The sequence below is a fragment of the Eriocheir sinensis genome, chromosome 14 (assembly GCF_024679095.1).
Source record: "Eriocheir sinensis breed Jianghai 21 chromosome 14, ASM2467909v1, whole genome shotgun sequence".
NCBI lineage: Eukaryota > Metazoa > Arthropoda > Malacostraca > Decapoda > Varunidae > Eriocheir > Eriocheir sinensis.
In genome coordinates, this window is record NC_066522.1 from 4,412,824 (window position 1) to 4,433,857 (window position 21,034).

The 21,034-nt window shown below is 46.6% G+C and overlaps 1 protein-coding gene across 1 annotated transcript in view; it reads left to right on the top strand.

Moving 5' to 3' along the window:
- LOC126998306 (metalloprotease TIKI1-like) overlaps positions 1-21,034 on the top strand; it is a 126,421-nt gene that overhangs the window by 92,401 nt on the left and 12,986 nt on the right. The window contains exons 5-6 of the mRNA XM_050859793.1: positions 4,307-4,453; positions 12,690-12,864. Coding sequence (XP_050715750.1) covers positions 4,307-4,453; positions 12,690-12,864 — 322 coding nt within the window. The remainder of the gene's footprint in view (positions 1-4,306; positions 4,454-12,689; positions 12,865-21,034) is intronic.

The window sequence follows — 21,034 nt, forward strand, 5'->3', positions numbered from 1 at the left end:
CTCTTATCACGCCATCCATCGCCCTCTGCTCCGCCTTGCCTTACTCGTGCCGGTAGATTAACACAGAGGTTGCCATTGCTTATAACAGACTGCAGAGGTGTCATGAGAGACCAAAGAAAGCAATGATAAATCCGAAGATATATATCGTGAGAGAAAAAGAAATCACTATGTATCAGAAGGAGTCAAAGAGGTGTCGAGAGAGAAGATTAAATAAAACTGAAGATACATCGCGAGAGGGCTAAGAAGTTAAAGAGGAATCAAAAGAACTATAAGAGCAAAGAACTCAGAGATATCGAGAAAGAAAAAGAGGAAAAAAGTCGGAGATATATCGCGAAAGAGCAAAGAAATATTAAAAACTAGGAGGGCAAAGAACTCAGATATCGAAAAAGAAAAAGAGGAAAAAAGTCAGAGATATATCGCGAAAGAGCAAAGACATATTAAAAAACTAAGAGGGCAAAGAATTCAAAGAGATATCAAGAGAAAGAAGTGAAAGGAAAAACGTCGGATATATCGCGAAAGAGCAAGAAATATTAAAAACTAAGAGGCCAAAGAATTGAAAGAGATATCGAGAGAAAGAAGTGAAGGGAAAAAAGTTGGATATATCGCGAAAGAGCAAAGAAATATTAAAAACTAAGAGGGCAAAGAATTCAAAGAGACACCAAGAGAAAGAAGTGAAAGGAAAAAAGTTGGATATATCGCGAAAGAGCAAGAAATATTAAAAACTAAGAGGCCAAAGAATTCAAAGAGATATCAAGAGAAAGAAACATGTAAGAAAAAAGCTAAAAGACCAAAAAATTCAAACATGTGTCGATAGAGCAAGGAGAGTAATAAAGTTGAAGACATATCACGAGATGGCAAAGAAATCAACGACGTATCCAAAGAAGTAAGAGAGCAAAGAAGTCAAAAGGAATCGAGAGAGCAAAAAGAGAGCAAAAAAAGGGACGAAGATATATTGCGAGATCAAAGAAATCAGCACTGTATCCCTGGCAAGAACTAAGAGAGCGAGGAGGTCGGAGATATCGAGAGAGCAGAGGCCAGAGCGTTGTTACCATAACGAGACACAACCCTCTGCAGTAGTGGCCTCATGTGATATAAAGGAGTGTTAATATACTGTAAATGATGCGTTAGTTATGACATAGGTTTGTGAACGTTCCAAGCGAATTCTCCTTTACTGTGTGGGATACCTTTTGAACGTATATGTGTATGTGTATGAGAGAGAGAGAGAGAGAGAGAGAGAGAGAGAGAGAGAGAGAGAGAGAGAGAGAGAGAGAGAGAGATTATTGCCGGATCCCCTTACGCCCATAAAAACTTGTAAACTTTATTTGATGTTTATACAAGAGCACCGTAGGGTATCGGGTGTCCGCAGAGGGAGAGTGATACAAGGAGTGCTCGCTCGTGTGTGTGTGTGTGTGTGTACTACCTTACAGTCAGCCAGAAAAGTATAAATCCTACCCCAGAACATGAACTAAAATGAAAAGGGTCTGAAACATTCGTTAGTAGAAGTAACCAGTGTCCAACTTCTCCGGTTTTCGTTCATCCTCTATTTTATCGTTCCTGGAGTCGATTTTTTTAGGGGGATGACTATAATTGTGACATGTGGCAGAATTGAGGATATAGATAGTTACTTCGTCGTCGTAATAGTAGTAGTAGTAGTAATTGTAGTAGCAGCAGCAAAGATCTTACAAATGCAAAGACGCAGCACTTCGAAGCTTCCCATTGCAATCGGTCGATGGTGGCTCCGCTAAACGGCTTTGTGGAAAATTGTACCCAAACTTACCGTGTCGACTTACCGTGTACTGATAGCCCCAACCCTCTCCAGAAGGTTAGGGTTAGGACATAATATTCCACACAGCCTTTTGGAGGCACCATCGTCGACCGATTATATTTTCCCCACAGGAGCTGCTGCGGGTGGTGCATCTTACCATTTATAAGATTTTTGGTAGTAACAGCGACAGGAGCCGTACCATAGACACGAACAGCAGCAGTCCTTGAGTATCTGTTTCGTTCGTCGTGTTGCGGAGAGAAATGTGACCCGATAGCTACAGGGAGGATTAGGGGAAGGCTACTCAATACGCTGCGGTGGGCCGGATCCCGCGTGGGGACGAAATAGCACACTGAGAAACTCTATTAAGGAGAGGACTTTTATTGATTATTTATGGTGTGTTGTGTCCTTTGTCCTGTGTGTGTGTGTGTGGGGGGGGGGAGATTTTAGACTGATAATAATAATAATAATAATAATAATAATAATGCTTCTACTACTACTACTACTACTACTACTACTGCTGCTGCTACTACTTCTATTACTGCTACTTTCTCGGAGTGTAGCTTAGAAAGGGAGAAAGAATTTAGCTTTCTATGGCATAAATTGACGGTGTTGGTCTGTGTCTTTGTCGCTTTCGGTCTGTTTTATGAATTGTATATATGTCTGTCTCTGAGGCTGGGAGGTGTAGAATTTATATTGTGTATATGTGTGTGTGTGTGTGTGTGTGTGTGTGAGAGAGAGAGAGAGAGAGAGAGAGAGAGAGAGAGAGAGAGAGAGAGAGAGAGAGAGAGAGAGAGAGTGTGTGGGTGTGTGTGTGTGGGTGTGTGTGTGAGAGAGAGAGAGAGAGAGAGAGAGAGAGAGAGAGAGAGAGAGAGAGAGAGAGAGAGAGAGAGAGAGAGAGAGAGAGAGAGAGAGAGAGAGAGAGAGAGAGAGAGAGAGAGTGTGTGTGTGTGTGTGTGTGTGTGTGTGTGTGTGTGTGTGAGTGAGTGCATAATATGGGTTTTATTGTGATGAGTCGAAAAGGTGCTTTTATATAATGGTGAATGAATGATGAATGATGAATGTATAGAGTATAGTATTGAGTATAGTGTTGTGAGGACTGGGGCCATGTAGTGTGGTAGTGGTAGAGTCGGAAATGTGGCAAGGGGTGTGGCTAAATTAGTCTTCAAAGGCTTAATGTGGCGTGAATGTGTCGTGTATGCATGGGTGAATACATACAAGCAACTCGAAGAGGTGTACACATATAAATGTACCGTAAGGTGGCGTGCGTGCATGATTGGGCGCAGTATAACACCATGGACCAGCCTTCTATTCTTGCTTTTCTCTTGGAACTTCGACTCAGGAGGAAAAAAAATAAGACACCAAGAATTAATTAGATTATTATTTTTCTTTAGCAGCTTCAGTCTTACTTCGTGGAAACAGCGATATGCGATCAATATCTTTTATTTCATTTTCTTTAGCTATTGTATCTTTCTCTCTATCCTTTAAAATAAAACTGAAATAAACATTAATAATCTTTCCAAAGCTGATTTCCCTCCACTCATATGCCGATGACTGTGGCAGCAGCATTCAGCGGGCTGTTATGTTTTTTTTTTTTTTTTTTTTTTTTTTACTCTTGATCGGCCTCCATTGATGTAATAAAAACGTACAAGTGACACCGACATTTTGATGCGTGTGTATGTGGCGAGCATCCATTTATACCCGGCCTTGTGTGCTGGGGAGGTAAATAATGTGTGTCGAATGTGCCGGGGTGGATGCATATCATAATACAATTTAGCGAAAATATATAAATAGCACCGTATCGCAGCGTGTATACGTGGTGGGCATGCATGGCTTCCCGGCCCAGCGCATATTGAACGTTAATCTGTATTTAGAGGCGACAACAAAGGGACAGTCAACGTAACAATAGCAAATCAGGAGCATCGAAAGTCAAGGCAGACAAAGAAGCGGGGGTGTGGAGGGTGGAATTGAAACCTTTGCAGGAACAGAATTAAGTATATTCATGTGAGATTCGGAACTGAAAAACATAGGAGAATAAATACCATTGTCCTCCGATGAACTGATGATGACCCCCTTATTCTGCTTCTTCTTTATCTTCATATTCTTCTATTTCTTCTTCATCATCATCTTCTTCATTTTTTCTTCTTTTTCTTCTTCTTCCTCTTTTTTTTTCTTCTTCTTGTTCTTCTTCTTCTTCTTTTTCTTCTTCTTTTTCTTCTTCTTCTTTTTCTTCTTTTTCTTTTTCTTTTTCCTCTTCTTTTTCTTCTTCTTTTTCCTCTTCTTTTTCTTCTTCTTCTTCTTTTTCTTCTTTTTATTTTTCTTCTTCTTCTTCTTCTTCTTCTTCTTCTCCTGCTCCTCCTCCTCCTCCTCCTCCTCCTCCTCCTCCTCCTTCTCATTCAACGTCCTTATTTTCCCATATATGAGGTTGGACGGGCTAAAAGTCTCCCACTATTGACGATCGCATACTCTCTCCTTCCTAACCAATAACTTATGCTGACGATGACGATGATGACGAGTTAGCTCAGACTGGTCCTCGTGTTGCAGGTGGTCTTCGCGCTCAACCACACACTGGCGCAGCAGGAGATCCTGAGGGAGGGCGAAGGGCGGCTCACCTACACCACGGACCACCTCATCACGCACTACAACTGTGGTGACCTGGATGCCGTGATCTTCTCGCAGGACACGACGCAGGTAGGCAGAAATGTATGTATAGGGTTTGTGTGTGTGCATGCTCGCTCGCTCTCTCTCTCGTCTCCATTTCTGTCTCTGTCTCTCTCTCTCTCTCTCTCTCTCGTCTCCATTTTTGTCTTAATCTTCCTTTTTTCATGCATTTTCAGTCTTTTCTTCCATGTATTCAGTTTTTTTTTTTTTTTTTCTTCCCTGTAATCTATTTTTTTCCTTTTTTCCCTTTTTCCTTTTTCATCTTTCCTTCTTTTTCGCTTTTTTCCTTTTGTTTCCCCTTTTTATCCATTTTCTATTCGCCCTTTTTTCCTTTTCATGTATTTTCATTTTTTCTTCCATGTTTTCAGTGTTTTTTTTTTTTGTTTGTTGTTGTTTCTTCCATATACTCTATCTTTTTTTTTCCTTTCCATCAATTTTGCCTTCCTTTTGTTTTCTTTCATGTTTTCTCGTTTTTATTTTATTTTCTTCCATGTAGTCTATTTTTCTTTTTGTCCATGTATTATTAGCTATTATTGTTCGTCCCTATGTTTTCACGGTCTTTTTTTGTGCTATGTTATCTTTGTCCGTTTTCCTTTTCCTTCGTGTATTTCTCTCTCTCTCTCTCTCTCTCTCTCTCTCTCTCTCTCTCTCTCTCTCTCTCTTCATAATATCGTATCGCCATCAGTTCCCCCTCGTTTTCTTTTGCAGCCCGAGTCAGCGGAGGAGTCACTATTATTTTCTTCACGTACACGCTTAGGGAGGCGTTTTGATTTACATATAACGAGCCGTGGCCAAACTTTAATAGCGGGTTATATTGCACGCGCTATCCTCGTCCCCTCGTCTGTTACAGTGGGAAACAAGGAAGGGGAAGGGGAGAGAGAGAGAGAGAGAAAGAGAGAGAGAGAGAGAGAGACGGTCGACAATAGAACGTTTTAGGGGCCAGGTCGAAGTACGCTACCCTACTTGAAACAGCAAGAAAGGACAAGATTGACGTCTTCCTACTCCAAGAAACTTTGCTTCCATAAAACTCCACCTTTCGCCTACCAGGTTTTCAATCCTTCCTCGTGCCTAGAGTAAGGGGCAGACAAGAGGCTGTGCCATCCTAGTGAGGGAGCACATCAAATGCACAGACTTGCGCCCTCCAATCTACTGTGGTGATGGGGTAGAAGTACAGGGAATACGAATTCAGCTCCCATCGACGCCCCTGAAAATTTACAATATATACCGTCCCCAACACGGAAGCATGGACATTGATGAGCTCTTTGCAAGCGCCTGTGAGGAACCCACACTAATCGGCGGGGATTTCAATTCCCACCATCCACGTCTATGCTCCCCATCACCCCAAAATGTCACTGGTCGACACGTCGTTGAAACGATAGCCGAAACAGGAGGAGTCTCCCTCCTTAATGACGTGTCACAGGCAACACATATTGGAGGAGAACGCATCGACCTGACCATAGTGTCCACGCCCCTCGTCAACACCGCCACCTGGTCAGTCCACCCCACTGTGACTAGCGATCATTATGGAGTGGCAATCCACTTGGCGCTAAACACCTTGCCACCACCTCCACTGCCTCCTCCTCGCTTCAATACAAAACTGGCAGACTGGAGTGCTTTCACCCTCACTCTAGAAAGTACCCTCAACTCCCTTCCAGCTACTCACCACCTCGATAACTTAGAGAGGCAAGTCATCGAGGCCTTCCAAAATGCTGCCAGAGCCTCTATCCCTCACAATAAGCTACCCAGTCGACATTGCAGGGACCGCTGGATTTACTGTCACCGCGTCAAAGAACTGAATCACCGTCTCAACACTGCCCGCCAAGCCTTCCACCGCCGCCCCACCTCCCCAAATCGGCGATACCTACAGGCCGTTGCGCGGCACACCTCTACCACCAAGCAACAGTTGCGGGACGAGGCCTGGCTCCAGTGGTGCCGTAGTCTTGACTCCCATTCTTCCCTAGGAAAGATGTGGGCGAGACTGCGTTCTGTGTCTCGCTCCCGTCCTCCCCGACCACCCACTCACCCTGACCCCAAAGCTGAAGCAGAGCGAATCGGTGCAAGCTTTGCTGCCCGCACCTCTCCTGCCTGTCTCCTAGATAATGTGAGGGAGACGCAAGAACAACTTGGCCTACAACGGTCAGGCCTTGTCAACGAGTCATGCTTAATTAAGGGAGGATGAAGCGGACGTCCCCTTCACCATCAGTGAGCTCCGCCGGTCAGTGAAGCATGGTGGCGACACAGCTCCAGGGGCGGACGGAGTCACTTACTCCATGCTATCTCACGCGGGAGAGACCGGGGAAAGGTATATGCTGGACTTCCTCAGTCTCTGTTGGCAGCAAGGCCGTCTACCAAACACGTGGAAAACGGCCATAATACAACCGATCCCCAATATCTTTACTCAGCTGCCTTGGGAAAACTGCTGAAAGACTTATCCTCGCTCGCTTGAAGTGGCAAACTGGACCTCTACACCGGTCCCTATTTGCTTATTTACCTCAAACTGGCGCCACCAATTGTATCACATCCTTTCTCAGCGAGTTGAGGCAAGGACACGGCATGGCTGTTTTCATCGACTTGGAAAAAGCCTTCGAGCTTGCGAGCCCCCTAGTCATTCTGACAGCCCTTGCGCGCAAGGGTGTCGGGGGGAGGCTGCTCTCGTGGGTAAGGGACTTCCTCCAAGGTCGAGGAGCGAGCGTCCGTTTTCAAGGAGAAGTGTCAACTGTACACCACCACGCTCAGGGCACTCCCCAAGGCAGCATTCTGAGTCCCTTTCTTTTCAACGTCCTGATGAAGGGCCTAATGGACGTTGATTACGGTCGAGGTGCTCTGCTATGCAGACGATCACGCTCTCATGTTTCAGAGGTGGGATTGCTTCGAACAGGCACCTTTAGCCCTCGCACGCCTAGGGGAGAAGTGTGCTGAGCTTGGGCTTAATATCAACACCAACAAGACCAGAGTCATGGTGTTCGGGCGACGACAACCTGAAGGGGCGCTCTCTCTCGGTGGCAATCAGCTCGCCTTCACTACCACCTACCAATACCTGGGCGTATGGCTGGACAGCCGCCTCAGCTTTGCGACGCATGTGCACTACCTGCGTGAGAGAGCCGCAGCCCGTACTAACATTCTACGGGCGCTATCAAGTCGCAGTGCTGGGGCTTCATACCGAGTATTGCGAGCCTTCTACGTCCATGCCGTACGATCTGTTATCGACTATAGTGCACCATGCCTGTACTCCCTCTCCCCTCAACTCCTGACTAAGCTCGAGGCTGCCCAAAACGATGGTTTGCGCGTCATAATGGGCGCACCTAACTGGTGTCGGGTGGCAAACCTTCGGGCAGAGAGCGGCCTACCTTCTCTCCAACACCGAATATTGGCCGGGACGGCGTGCACTGCAGCGAAATTAATACGAACTCGCCCCGATCTATCCATTTCCACCCAGCTGGTTCAGGCCTTACGGCAGCCACAGAACGAAGCAGCTGATAGAGACTGGGTGCACGACGCTGCTGTGACTATACAGTGCCTAAGATCACAAGCCCTCGTACTCGACTGCCAAGACCTTCCCCACCCGCAGTACACTTCTCCACCACCTAGGACACCCCCGACCTTGGAATTCGCACTACCAGGCGGAGTGCCGCGCGGGCCCTTCTTTCCCGCTCTGCTTCGAAAGGAGGCTCTACACAGACTTGATTCTTTAGATGCCCCTTCCACAGCCTTTTACTATACAGATGGTTCTGTTGGTGACGACGGCTCTGTAGGAGCAGCCTTCACCTACAAAGAACATAGCGAGCTCAGACGTCTCTCCCAAGGGACATCAATCCTACAAACCGAATTGGCAGTCATACTCAAGGCACTATTCCACGCCACACACCAGCCCCACAGCAACATTGTCATAGACTCCGACTCACTATCTGCCCTCCAGGTGCTCCAAAATGACAGTATCACTGACAATGAACGACTCCTAACATCTATCTTCCTACAAGCTGGGAGACTTGCATCCCAGGGCAAGCATATTTTACTGCACTGGATACCAAGTCATGTCGGACTGGCAGGGAACGAGAAGGCGGACCGGGCGGCCAATCTTGCACGGACCTTGCCTAACATCACTCTGAATATGGCGCCGAGCTGGGCCACAACTCAGCGAACGCTCAACACCGCCGCAGCCAATCTCACCCGCAGCCATCACCAAGACCTCATAAACCAAGGATCCAGCTTAACCTCCTGGTATAGGACCGCTACCAACTACCAACCTCTCAACGTCCCACCTTCCACTCCGAACGCCATAGTAACTCGGATGCGCCGCCTTCGCCTCGGATTTCCAACACTCGCTGAAATTAGCAATAGAGAACCTGACCCCTGCCCTCTCTGCCTCGACCCGCAACAGGAACCGCTGATTCATTACATTCTTGAATGCCCAGTAACAGAGCTCCTTCATCCCCCCGGTCTACCTGCCCCTTTAGACGAAGTCATGGCTCGGCAGCTGGCTGCTGAACGTGTGGCCAGCACTCCTGACTCGGAGATCGCAAATCTCGTACATTCATACCCGCCACCGTAAGAAAATCCATCCAGCAAGCCTTCTCAGACGACAACAACGGTCGACAGATAAGTTTATACGCTACTTCTATTGTCGTTGAATCGTTATCTTCTGCCTCCCCACTCCAACCAATTATACAATATTAACCCTACCTCCAACATTGCTCCCTCCTCCTCTTAGTTTTCCTTCGCCTTTTCCTTTCCTTTCCTTTTCTGCGCCTCCGTGGTGCAGTAGTTAGCGTGTCTAGCTACGACTCCGCGGGGCCGAGTTGCAATCCCGGCCAGGGCAGTCGGCGTGCAGCTCATCCAGTTGTCCATCCTCCCATGCGGGCTGGTCGATAAATGAGTACCTGGGGAAACATGGGGAAGGTAAACTGTGGTAACCCGGGTGTCACACCGGCTCCGTGTCCCGGAGTAAAGGGTTACCTAATCTCACCACTGGCTCAAGGGCCAATGCGACGGAGATGAGCACCGAGGCCACGCGCAACAATAGCGTATGTCCCCTTCTTTACCATTACCTTTTTTTACTTTTTCTTTTCTTCATTCTCGTATTTCCTGTGCCTTTCACTTTGCTATCCCTGCCTCCCCATGCCGACAAAATATATAAACCCTTTCCTCAACATTGTTCCCTCTCATCTTATTCCTAGTCTTCATTTTACTCCTCTTAATTCCTTTTCCTTCTCTTCTTCCTGATATAACCTGTATCTCAACTTCTTCCACCCTTGCATTGTCCCTCCTTACTTGGCACCACCATAATTATTACCCTCACCCTCACCATCCTCCTCATTCTCTCCTAACCTCTCCCCTTAACTTAATCTTCCTTCACGCTCCATCAACACCATCATCACCGTCACCTTTCCTCTTCTTCAATCCCTTTCTTCAGGTTCTTCATTTGGCAAGCACAACCTTCTTCCATAGGCTTCTTTAAGACGGGGCCACTTAGCAGCGCTGCTCAACAGCACTTCAGCACCGTTACTCACGCGCGTCGGTGGCGCTGCTAACACGCGTCGGTGGCGTTGCTAACACGCGTCGGTGGCGCTGCTAACACGCGTCGGTGGCGCTGCTAACACGCGTCGGTGGCGCTGCTAACACGCGTCGGTGGCGCTGCTAACACGCGTCGGTGGCGCTGCTAACACGCGTCGGTGGCGCTGCTAACACGCGTCGGTGGCGCTGCTAACACGCGTCGGTGGCGCTGCTAACACGCGTCGGTGGCGCTGCTAAAACGCGTCGGTGGCGCTGCTAACACGCGTCGGTGGCGCTGCTAAAACGCGTCGGTGGCGCTGCTATAACGCGTCGGTGGCGCTGCTAACACGCGTCGGTGGCGCTGCTAACACGCGTCGGTGGCGCTGCTAACACGCGTCGGTGGCGCTGCTAACACGCGTCGGTGGCGCTGCTAAAACGCGTCGGTGGCGCTGCTAACACGCGTCGGTGGCGCTGCTAAAACGCGTCGGTGGCGCTGCTAACACGCGTCGGTGGCGCTGCTAACACGCGTCGGTGGCGCTGCTAACACGCGTCGGTGGCGCTGCTAACACGCGTCGGTGGCGCTGCTAACACGCGTCGGTGGCGCTGCTAAAACGCGTCGGTGGCGCTGCTAACACGCGTCGGTGGCGCTGCTAACACGCGTCGGTGGCGCTGCTAACACGCGTCGGTGGCGCTGCTAACACGCGTCGGTGGCGCTGCTAACACGCGTCGGTGGCGCTGCTAACACGCGTCGGTGGCGCTGCTAACACGCGTCGGTGGCGCTGCTAACACGCGTCGGTGGCGCTGCTAACACGCGTCGGTGGCGCTGCTAACACGCGTCGGTGGCGCTGCTAAAACGCGTCGGTGGCGCTGCTAACGCGTCGGTGGCGCTGCTAACACGCGTCGGTGGCGCTGCTAACACGCGTCGGTGGCGCTGCTAACACGCGTCGGTGGCGCTGCTAACACGCGTCGGTGGCGCTGCTAACACGCGTCGGTGGCGCTGCTAACACGCGTCGGTGGCGCTAACACGCGTCGGTGGCGCTGCTAACACGCGTCGGTGGCGCTGCTAACACGCGTCGGTGGCGCTGCTAACACGCGTCGGTGGCGCTGCTAACACGCGTCGGTGGCGCTGCTAACACGCGTCGGTGGCGCTGCTAACACGCGTCGGTGGCGCTGCTAACACGCGTCGGTGGCGCTGCTAACACGCGTCGGTGGCGCTGCTAACACGCGTCGGTGGCGCTGCTAACACGCGTCGGTGGCGCTGCTAACACGCGTCGGTGGCGCTGCTAACACGCGTCGGTGGCGCTGCTAACACGCGTCGGTGGCGCTGCTAACACGCGTCGGTGGCGCTGCTAACACGCGTCGGTGGCGCTGCTAACACGCGTCGGTGGCGCTGCTATAACGCGTCGGTGGCGCTGCTAACACGCGTCGGTGGCGCTGCTAACACGCGTCGGTGGCGCTGCTAACACGCGTCGGTGGCGCTGCTAACACGCGTCGGTGGCGCTGCTAAAACGCGTCGGTGGCGCTGCTATAACGCGTCGGTGGCGCTGCTAACACGCGTCGGTGGCGCTGCTAACACGCGTCGGTGGCGCTGCTATAACGCGTCGGTGGCGCTGCTAACACGCGTCGGTGGCGCTGCTAACACGCGTTGGTGGCGCTGACACACTGATTTTTTTTTTTCGCGAAAAAAACGCCGAAATATTCCCTCATATAGTTCATAGCATATGGAGACATCTGGTGACCCTGCTTGTGTGTATATAAAGCTACTGAGTGACTCACGCGGACAGCAGTCAACACATGTTCGGAGGAGATCCAAACATCATACAACCCATGGAGGTAGGAGATAAGAAAACGAAGTGATTTGCTTACAAAAAGAAGAAAGCGAAGAAATAATTAAAGTTCAGCAAGGTGTATGAGCAAGGAGGACATTAGTGATCCAAGCGACAATGAGGGAGGTTGTGCCTCCTGATTCCCTCGTCTCCGAACGAAAAATGCCCTGCAAATTGGAGGAACAGGAACAAGCTAACTTTCTAAAATGCCTTGTGAATACCAGATGTACTCCACAATGACTCGATGAATGATATAGACATACATGATTGATGTTGGTTTGCAGAGAAGCAAAAATCTCGCTGCAGCGGAAGAGGAGGTAGCTGTTTGCGTTTCCTTGCCAATATATTGGTTCCGCGTTTCATGTTCTTTTTGATATGTCTGAGTAACCACATGACCGATTCTAATAGTTTTTTTGCATTTGAAAGAAGGATAAATGGACGATTTTTTGTGTTACGAAGATTTAATGATTAAGTCACCATATCTTCATAAATTAGCAATATATTCTACACGAGCAAATAAATGAAAAAAAATATATAATATACTAATCTATAAAATAAATTTACATATTTGCCACACACAATCTTTTCAGAATTGTACAAAGTATATTTGGTATTTTTTTGAACAACATTGTCTCACGCATAACAAAGAAATATCGCATTTTCGATTTTTTTTTCTTTTAAAACGGAAAAATGCAAATTTTGCAATTATTCATTGTGCAATTCTTATGAAACCTGGCATGGAACATCTCCTAACCGGTATACATAACATATTAGGAATTCATGAAAATCGGTCAGTAATTAACGATTTTCAATTTTAACAAACCTTCATACTTGCCACCAAAATTTAGCCTCTTATCCTCTTCTTCGTCTCCCTTCAGATCGTACACTTAAGTCAACACGTTCTTACCACCACAGTTTCCCTCATACCTCTTTTCTTCTCTTCCCACCAGGTTCCACACTTAGGCAACACGTCCTTACCGCCCTTGGACGCCGCCATCGCCACACACATCGACGAGTACTTCCGCGAGGAGCTCATCTACCGCCGCAACCAGCGCATGGGCCGCCGCGTCGTGGAGATCCTGCGCGACAACCCCGACCAGAGCTTCTTCTTCGCCTTTGGAGCAGGTTCGTGGTGGTGGTGGTGGTGGTTGAAGTGTGTGTGTGTGAGTGTGTGTGTGTGTGTGTGTGTGTGTGTGTGTGTGTGTGTGTGTGTGTTTGCAAGGAAGAGAGGGAAAGATGGTAGGAAAGAAGGAAGAAAGGAAAATGAAAATAAAGGAAGGAAGAAAAATTGGGATTGTTTGTGCATGTTTGTAAGGATGGAATTGGAAAGAAGGAAGGTAGGATTGAATGAAGGGAGGAAGGAAGGAAGGGAATAAAGGGGGCAGGAAGGAAGGCAGGAAGGAAAGAAAGAGAGAGAGGATGAAGGAAAGGAAAAGAAAAGGGATTATTTGTAGATAGAAGTATTCAATTGGGTCAAGGGATACAACCACAGAATTATATACATATATATGTATATACATATGTATACATGTATATACATATATATGTATATACATGTATATAACTCTGTGGATACAACAAAGGCGATATAAGTAAAGTACTGAGAATTAGCCAGCAGGATAGAACACGCAGTAATGAATTTGAATTAGAAAAGTATAGATTTAGGAGGGAAATAGGCAAGCATTGGTTTAGTAATAGGGTGGTGGGGTAATGGAATAGACTCAGCAATCACATAGTGAGTGCAGGGACGATAGCTTGTTTCAAGAGTAGACTGGATAGCTGCATGGACGAGGATGACAGGTGGTAGTGGGGGGGAATCTGGAGCTGCCCTGTATAGGCCATTAGGCCTCTTGCAGTCTCCCTATGTTCTTATGTTACTATGCATGTATGCCTGTAAGGATGGGATTGAGAAGAAGGAAGGAAGGTAAGATGGAGAGAAAGAAGGAAGAGATTGAGGAAAAGAGCTACATAGAAGGATAATAATGGTGGGTCTTTGTGTATTCTTGCAAGAATGGGAGGGAAGGAAAGAAAGGAAAAAAGGAAGAAAGGAAGGAAAGAAGGGACTGTGTGTGTATGCATGTTGAGAAGGAAGGAAGGAACGAAGGAAAGAACGAAGGAAGGAAGAAAGAAAGAAAGGAAGGTAGGAAGGGACTGTGTGTATGCATGTAGAGAAGGAACGGAGGAAAAAACGAAGGAAGAAAGGAAGGAAGGTAGGAATCGACTGTGTGTATGGATGTAGAGAAGGAAAGAAGGAAGGAAGGAATGGAGGGATTAAGATAGAGTTACAGAAATGGTTTTAGAAATGATGATAATAACGGTGGATGTGTTTGTGTATGCCTGTAAAGATTGGAGGGACGGAAGGGCGGAAGGAAGGTTTGAAGAATTTGAGACAGACGGTTACGGGGATGATTTTAATGCATGGTGATAATGGTGGCTGGACAGGTTTCTTTTGGAGGGGGAGGAGTGAAGGCTTGTGGCAGCGGTGGTGATGGGTGTTGTTGTTGTGGGTGGTGGTGGAAGAGGTAGAGGAGGGAGGGGAGGGAGGGAGGGGGAAAGTAAAGGTTACTGAAGGGTGGCGTGCGTTAAATGTTGGCAATAGTTGTTTATGAAAAAAAGGGATATTGTGCATTTTTTTTTTATTATTATTATTACTGCTGCTGCATCTGGTGTTAACGTTTTATTGGTTGTTACTATTAATGTTGTTGTTGCTGTTGTTGTTTTTGTCATTATTTTTTTTTATGTTTTGTTATAGTGGTAGTAGAAGCAGCAAGAATAATAATAGTAGTAGTTGTTGTATTCATAGTAGGGAGAGCAGTAGTAATAGTCGTAGTAGTAGTAGTAGTAGTAGTAGTAGTAGACCCCTTCTCTCTCTCTCTCTCTCTCTCTCTCTCTCTCTCTCTCTCTCTCTCTCTCTCTCTCTCTCTCTCTCTCTCTCTCTCTCTCTCTCTCTCTCTCTCTCTCTCTCTCTCTCTCTCTCTCTCTCTCTCTCTCTCTCTCTCCCCTCCCCTCTCTGCATACTGCTGGCCCCTTGATGCCGAGATAGCGCTTTGTGTGCTTAAAACGACATCAGATAAGCCCGCGGCACGACCCTCAAAGTTAACACGCCAGTAATAATGTCTCGAGGTGCTTGGGGAGCCGAGGAGGTGGTGGAGGTGGTGGTTGTGGTGGTTGTGGAGGAGGTGGTGGCGTTGCTGAAAAAGGGGTTATGGAGAAGGGGGGGAGGGGGGGAAGGGGGTCGAGAGAGGAAGGAGTAAGGACTGGGACTGGTTCTTTCTCTTTTCCTTTTTTTTCTTTTCCTTTCTTTTCTCTTATTTTTGTTTTGTTTTTTCTTTTCTTGGCTTGTTTCTTCTTGTTTCCCTGTTTATTCATTTGACTGCCTCTGTGTCTTTCTGTCTGACTGTTTACCTGTATCCACGCACTTCCCATCAAACTCTCTTTTAATGGACATACATCAAAAATTTGTTCCTTATTAGCAAGCCCCCTCCTTCCTCTTCCCTCCCATCCTCTTTTCCTCATCCCCCTTTCCTCCTACATTCTATTTTCCATTATTTCAACCTTCTCGTGTGTCTGTCTCAAATCGTCTGCCAGTAATTTCTTCTTCTCTTTCTCTTCCACGTACAGTCTTAAGTTTGCTTTCTCTTCTTTATTATCGTGCTCTGCCTTTCTCTACTCATGCACTTAGTCTCCTTCCCTTTTCAAACATACGTACTTTATTCTGCTATTTATCTTTGCATATTATAACCTCTCCTCTTCCTCCTCCTCCTCCTCCTCCTCCTCCTCCTCCTCCTTTCTTCTTCCTACACTCTTCTGCCTACTATCTCCCTCTTTCTCTCAACCCATCCTTTCTCTTCTTTCTTCCTATTCTCTTTGCTTACCTATCTCCCGCTCTCCCTCAACCCATTCTTCTTGTTCCTTCCCGTTTTCTTCTGCTTACCCGCCTCCATCTCTTTCAACCCATCCTTTCTCTTCCTTCTTCCTCTTTGCTTACCCACCTCCCTCTCTTTCAACCCATTCTTCTTCTTCCCTCTTCCTGTTCTCCCTTGCCTATTCATCTCCCTCTCTCCCTCTCTCTTAACCCCTTCTTCCTTCCTGTTCTTTTCCGCTTACCTATCTTCTGCTCTCCCAACCCGTTCTCCTTCCTTTTTCCTGTTTTCTTCTGCCCACCTCTCTCTCTCTCTCTCTCTCTCTCTCTCTCTCTCTCTCTCTCTCTCTCTCTCTCTCTCTCTCTCTCTCTCTCTCTCTCTCTCTCTCTCTCTCTCTCTCTCTCTCTCTCTCTCTCTCTCTCTCTCTCTCTCTCTCTCTCTCTCTCTCTCTCTCTCTCTCTCTCTCTCTCTCTCTTCTTTTCCCTCCTTCCTTTTCACTTCTGCCTATACCCATCTCCCTTCCTCTCCCCCTCAACTCATTCTTCGTCTCATTTCCTTCCTCCTTATCCTCCTCCCTTCCTTCCCCCTCGTGGCCTGCCTAACATCGGGGTCAGCCGTAACTTTCTCCCCGCTCACCATCTCGACCTTAGCTAATTACGAACCAAAATATTAACCAGGGAAAAAAAAAGTTTGGGGAGAAAATCTTCGTCAAGCGTATATCAAGTTTAGGAGCCAGTGAAAGCGAGGAGAATGAGGGAAGGAAAGAGGTGGAGGAGGAGAAGGAGGAGGAGGAGGAGGAGGAGGAGGAGGAGGAGGAGGAGAAGGAGGGAGGGGTAGGAGGTGAAGGGAGGAGGAGGAAGAGGGAGAAAGAGAAGGAGGGAAAAGGAGGAGGAGGAGAAGGAGATAGTGGCTCAAATCGGTGTTATGATTACTCTCTCTCTCTCTCTCTCTCTCTCTCTCTCTCTCTCTCTCTCTCTCTCTCTCTCTCTCTCTCTCTCTCTCTCTCTCTCTCTCTCTCTCTCTCTCTCTCTCTCTCTCTCTCTTCGATAAGGCAGTCATTACAGAGAGAGAGAGAGAGAGAGAGAGAGAGAGAGAGAGAGAGAGAGAGAGAGAGAGAGAAACCAAACCAGACCAAACGGGCACATCAAGAAGGGGCGAAAGAGGCATATGGAGTGTTGGACTTAAGTAGCATAACGTAAAGAGTCGCTGCACGGCCCTCAGGGTATCGGTTTGGAGGACTCGGGGCGGCGCGGACCGAAAATACGTATTGGAAACCTTTACTGATGTGGAGTACTACGACCTCCTTTACTACGACCCCCTCTACTACGACCGTCTGAAGTACGACCCTCCAAACTACTACGACTGCCCTTGCTTCCCTTGTTGTCGCCTGTACGCTGCCACCGCCGAACTCTTTCTTACAGTCGTTGCATTCTAACAACCTCACCCATGGTATAGCCCGGTGCCCCAAGGATAGCAATAATAGTTGATAAAGTAATAAAGTATATGAGGAATTGTCAAGTAAATCAACAACGAAACGAAACGTAACAAAGTCATCCCCCTAACGCCCCAATAATATCAATAACAGAACTGAACACTAAATAAGTCCTTTGAGGCGTTGTTTTTTTACGTTTGTGCCTCTGGCGCCGGTAGGCTTTCTTGGTGGGGCCTGGTGGTCGGCCCCAGCCCGTTATGGCGCAAGCAAGTGTTTATAGTGGCGCCATCTTTCTTGAACTTGAACGTAAGAGGTTTTAAGAAACTGCAATAGAATAGTTGTTCATAAAAAAATATTGGCAATTTTAGGTGTTATTCTTTCATATTTAAATAAAGGAAAGATTTATAAAAAAAAATCACGATCGAAACAGATTCTGAGTATATTAGCTATATGGGATACGTAGAAATCATAATAGGTAATGCCTAAAGAAAATTTTTTAAATATGTTGTTAACAGACTTTAAATATCATCAAAAGATTAACATGCAAGAAACCACCAGTGTAAGAATCTTAAGAATCAGCAAAAGAAATACGTAGAAACTGTAATAGAACAAGTGCTGTTCATAGAAGTAAAGTTTGAAAAAGGGTGTAAACAACCCTTAGATTTCTTTAAAGATGGCTATTAATAAAGAAACCACGAGTAAAACTTGAAAGAAAACTACCAAACTGTTCCAGGAGATCAAAGAAAACGGGTGACGAAGCGCTTACTGTGGATATTCAAGGGAACGAAAAGTGAATCCAACGAGCCAGTGTATCGGCCATTCTTATAACGACCCTTTAGTGGCACAGCGGGGGGCGGCGGGGCTCAGCAGGGCTCAGCAGGACTCAGCAGGACGGTCACCACGCAGCAGGGGGCGGAGGATGGAGGGGAGGGGGAGGCGAGGGAGATAAGAAGGGGTCACGAGACGATAATGTTGGATCCTAAAAAAAAAAATATCCTCCCATCGTTACACTTTGGAGAAGAAATAAAAAATAACATCGGTGCGGAAAGTTTAGAGACGAAGGAGTAAGTAAGAGAAAGAGGTTAAAGAAGAAGGAAGTGACAGAAAAAAAGGGAGAGTGAAGAAGAGAAGAAAGAGGGAGTCAAGGAATGAAGGCAGATTGAGTGGATAGAAAAACGAAGGAGTAAGTAAGAGAAAGAGATAAAGAAGAAGGGAATGACAGAAAAAAAGGGAGAGTGAAGAAGGGAAGAAAGAGGGAGTCAAGGAATGAAGGCAGATTGAGTGGATAGAAAAACGTAAGAGTAAAGGAGAGAAGAACCAGAGAGTGTAGGAGGAAAGAAGGAAGGAGCGTATAGGAGAAAACCGAGGGAGTGAAGAAGAGAAGAAAAATAACTGAAAGAGGGAATAAAGGTGGAGTAGAGGAAATGTCAAAATAACTGAAGAAAAGAGGAAAGAATGGATGGAAAATGGAAGAAAGCGGAAGTGACGGAAAGAGGAAAAATGGAGCGAAAAAGAAAAGAAACGTGAAGTGAAAGGAAGAAGGAAGAGAAAGTGGAGAAGATGAGCGAACGTAAAGAAAAGAAGAAAGAAAGAGGCGGTGAAGGAGATAAGGAACAAGAAGTGAAGGCATGAGAAAGAGGGAGTGAAGAAAAGAGAAGAGGGTGTGAAAAAAATAAAGAGAGGGTGAAGGAAAGAAGAACGAGGAATTTAAGGAAAAGAGAAAGACGTTAAGAAAAGAAGGATGAGGGAATGAAGGAAAGAAGAAAGAGTGAGTGAAGAAGAGAAAAGGAAAAGTGATATAGAAAAGAATGAAGGAATGAAGGAAAGAAGATAGTAAAAAAAAGGAAAGAAATAATTGAGAAGGCGATTCAAAGGAGTGGAGTAGAGGACAGAAGGGAAGGAAAATGGGAATAAGTGAAGTGTAAAAATAAGGAACGAAAGGGAATAAGAGAAAATGGAAGTGAAAAAAAAAATCAGAGAGAGAGAGAGAGAGAGAGAGAGAGAGAGAGACGGTGGACCTTGATGGAGATATGATGTATAGGAAAGAGCGTGAGATAAGGATGATAAGAAACAAAAAAAGAGAAGGCGTATGGCGAAGCTGAAAGGAAGGAGTGCAGGAGGGTGGGAAAGAAGGGACCTTGTGAGAGAAAGAGCTTGAGGGAATAAAGAGAAGGTATAAAGGAAGGATAAAATGAACAGAGGAATAAAGATGAAAAATGATGACATAGAAAAGGAGAACGGCAAGAGAGAGTTCGGGAGGAAATGCCTGAAGGAACTGAGATGGAAAGGAAGAATGGAGAGAAAGGTCGGAGAAGGGAGAAGGAATGGGTTAAGGAAAATAGAATAAGAAAAATAGGAAAAGGACAACGCTAAACCCAAGGAGTGTAGCGGTAAACGGAAAGAAAGAAAGGAAATAAACAGAAAAAAACAGGACGCTTAACGAGAGGAAAACAAAGGAAAGTTGAGAGAAAGGGAGGATTTAGGAACATGGAATAGAAAGAAATATGTAAGAAAATGAAAAAGGGCAGAACGTTAAACGGGAGAAGATAAGGAACAGGGATTGAAGAAAACAGAAGAGGGTATGAAAAAAATAGAGGGTGAAGGAAAGAAGAACGAGGAATTTAAGGAAAGAAGAGAGAAGTTAAGAAAAGAAGGATGAGGGAATGAAGGAAAGAAGAAAGAGTGAGTAAAGAAGAATTACATAGAAAGTCAGACCACAGAAGGAGGAGAGAAGAGAAAAGGAAAATAATGAAGGGGAGGCAGGAAGAAAGGGAAAGGAAATATAGTGAAAAAGGACGGGAGGGTGAACGAAAACTGAAGGAATGAAATAAGGAAGAACAAGAGAGAGAAAAAAAAAAGAACGTAGACAAGAACCAAGTAGGAAACAGAAACGAAAGCCATAAAAAGTAAAGAAGATACATTCACAGAAAACGGGAAGTGAAAAAAGAGAAAACGGAGGAAGAGAGAGAGAGAGAGAGAGAGAGAGAGAGGTTGCACATGCCCAACACTCAGCGGCTGATTTACGAGCAGTCACGTAACACACAAACACGGCAATGCATGACTCTCTCTCTCTCTCTCTCTCTCTCTCTCTCTCTCTCTCTCTCTCTCTCTCTCTCCATCCACCTCTTCAGAATGGTAATACAAGAGTAGCCATAACCTCCTCCTCCTCCTCCTCCTCCTCCTCCTCCTCCTCTTCATCTTCCTACAGGGTCTTTGAGGGATAATATTTCTCGGAGGTAATGAGTTGCCATGCTGAGAGGTTCAATTGGGGAAAAAAAATCTTTAGTACCCCATAAATGTCTTGATAGATGATTTGGGGGCGGCCCAGAGCGTGAGGGGAGGAAAAGGTAGAGGGAAGAGAAAGGGAGGAAGAAAATGGGGGAGGGGGAGAAGGTGAAACAAGGAAGGTATAGGGAGGGTGAAGGGAGAAGGGAAAGGAGAGGGAAGGTGAAACAAAGAAGGTAAAGGAGGAGGGAAAAGGGGGGAAGAAGGTGAAACATGGTAGGTGATAGGACGAAGATGAAGGAGAAAGGAAACGGGGTGGGGGGAGGTGAAACAAGAAGGTGAAAGGAGGAAGATGAAGGAAGAAGGGAAGGATGGGAAGGTGAAACAAGGGAGGTGATAGTAGGGAGATGGAGGGAGAAGGGGAAGAGGGGAAGGTGAAAACAAGGGAGGTGATGGTTGGCAGATGAAGGGAAAAAGGGAAGGTGAAAAAAGGGAGGTGATAATATGGAGATGGAGGGAGAAAGGAAAGGGGGGAGGTGAAACAAGGAAAGTGAGAGGAGAAAAATGAAAGGAGAAGGAAGAGAAGAGAAAGGTGAGACAAAGGAGGAGTGGAGGAGGAGGAGGAGGAGAAAAAAATAAAGGAAATCAGTAAAAGAAGCGGAAGGATGAGGAAGAGGAGATTAAAAGAAATGTGTGGGAAGTAAGGAGGTAGATTCTATTTAGTTTTTTTTTTTTTTTTTTTACGGTGCAGTAGGGAAGTGTAGCAAAGACAAAG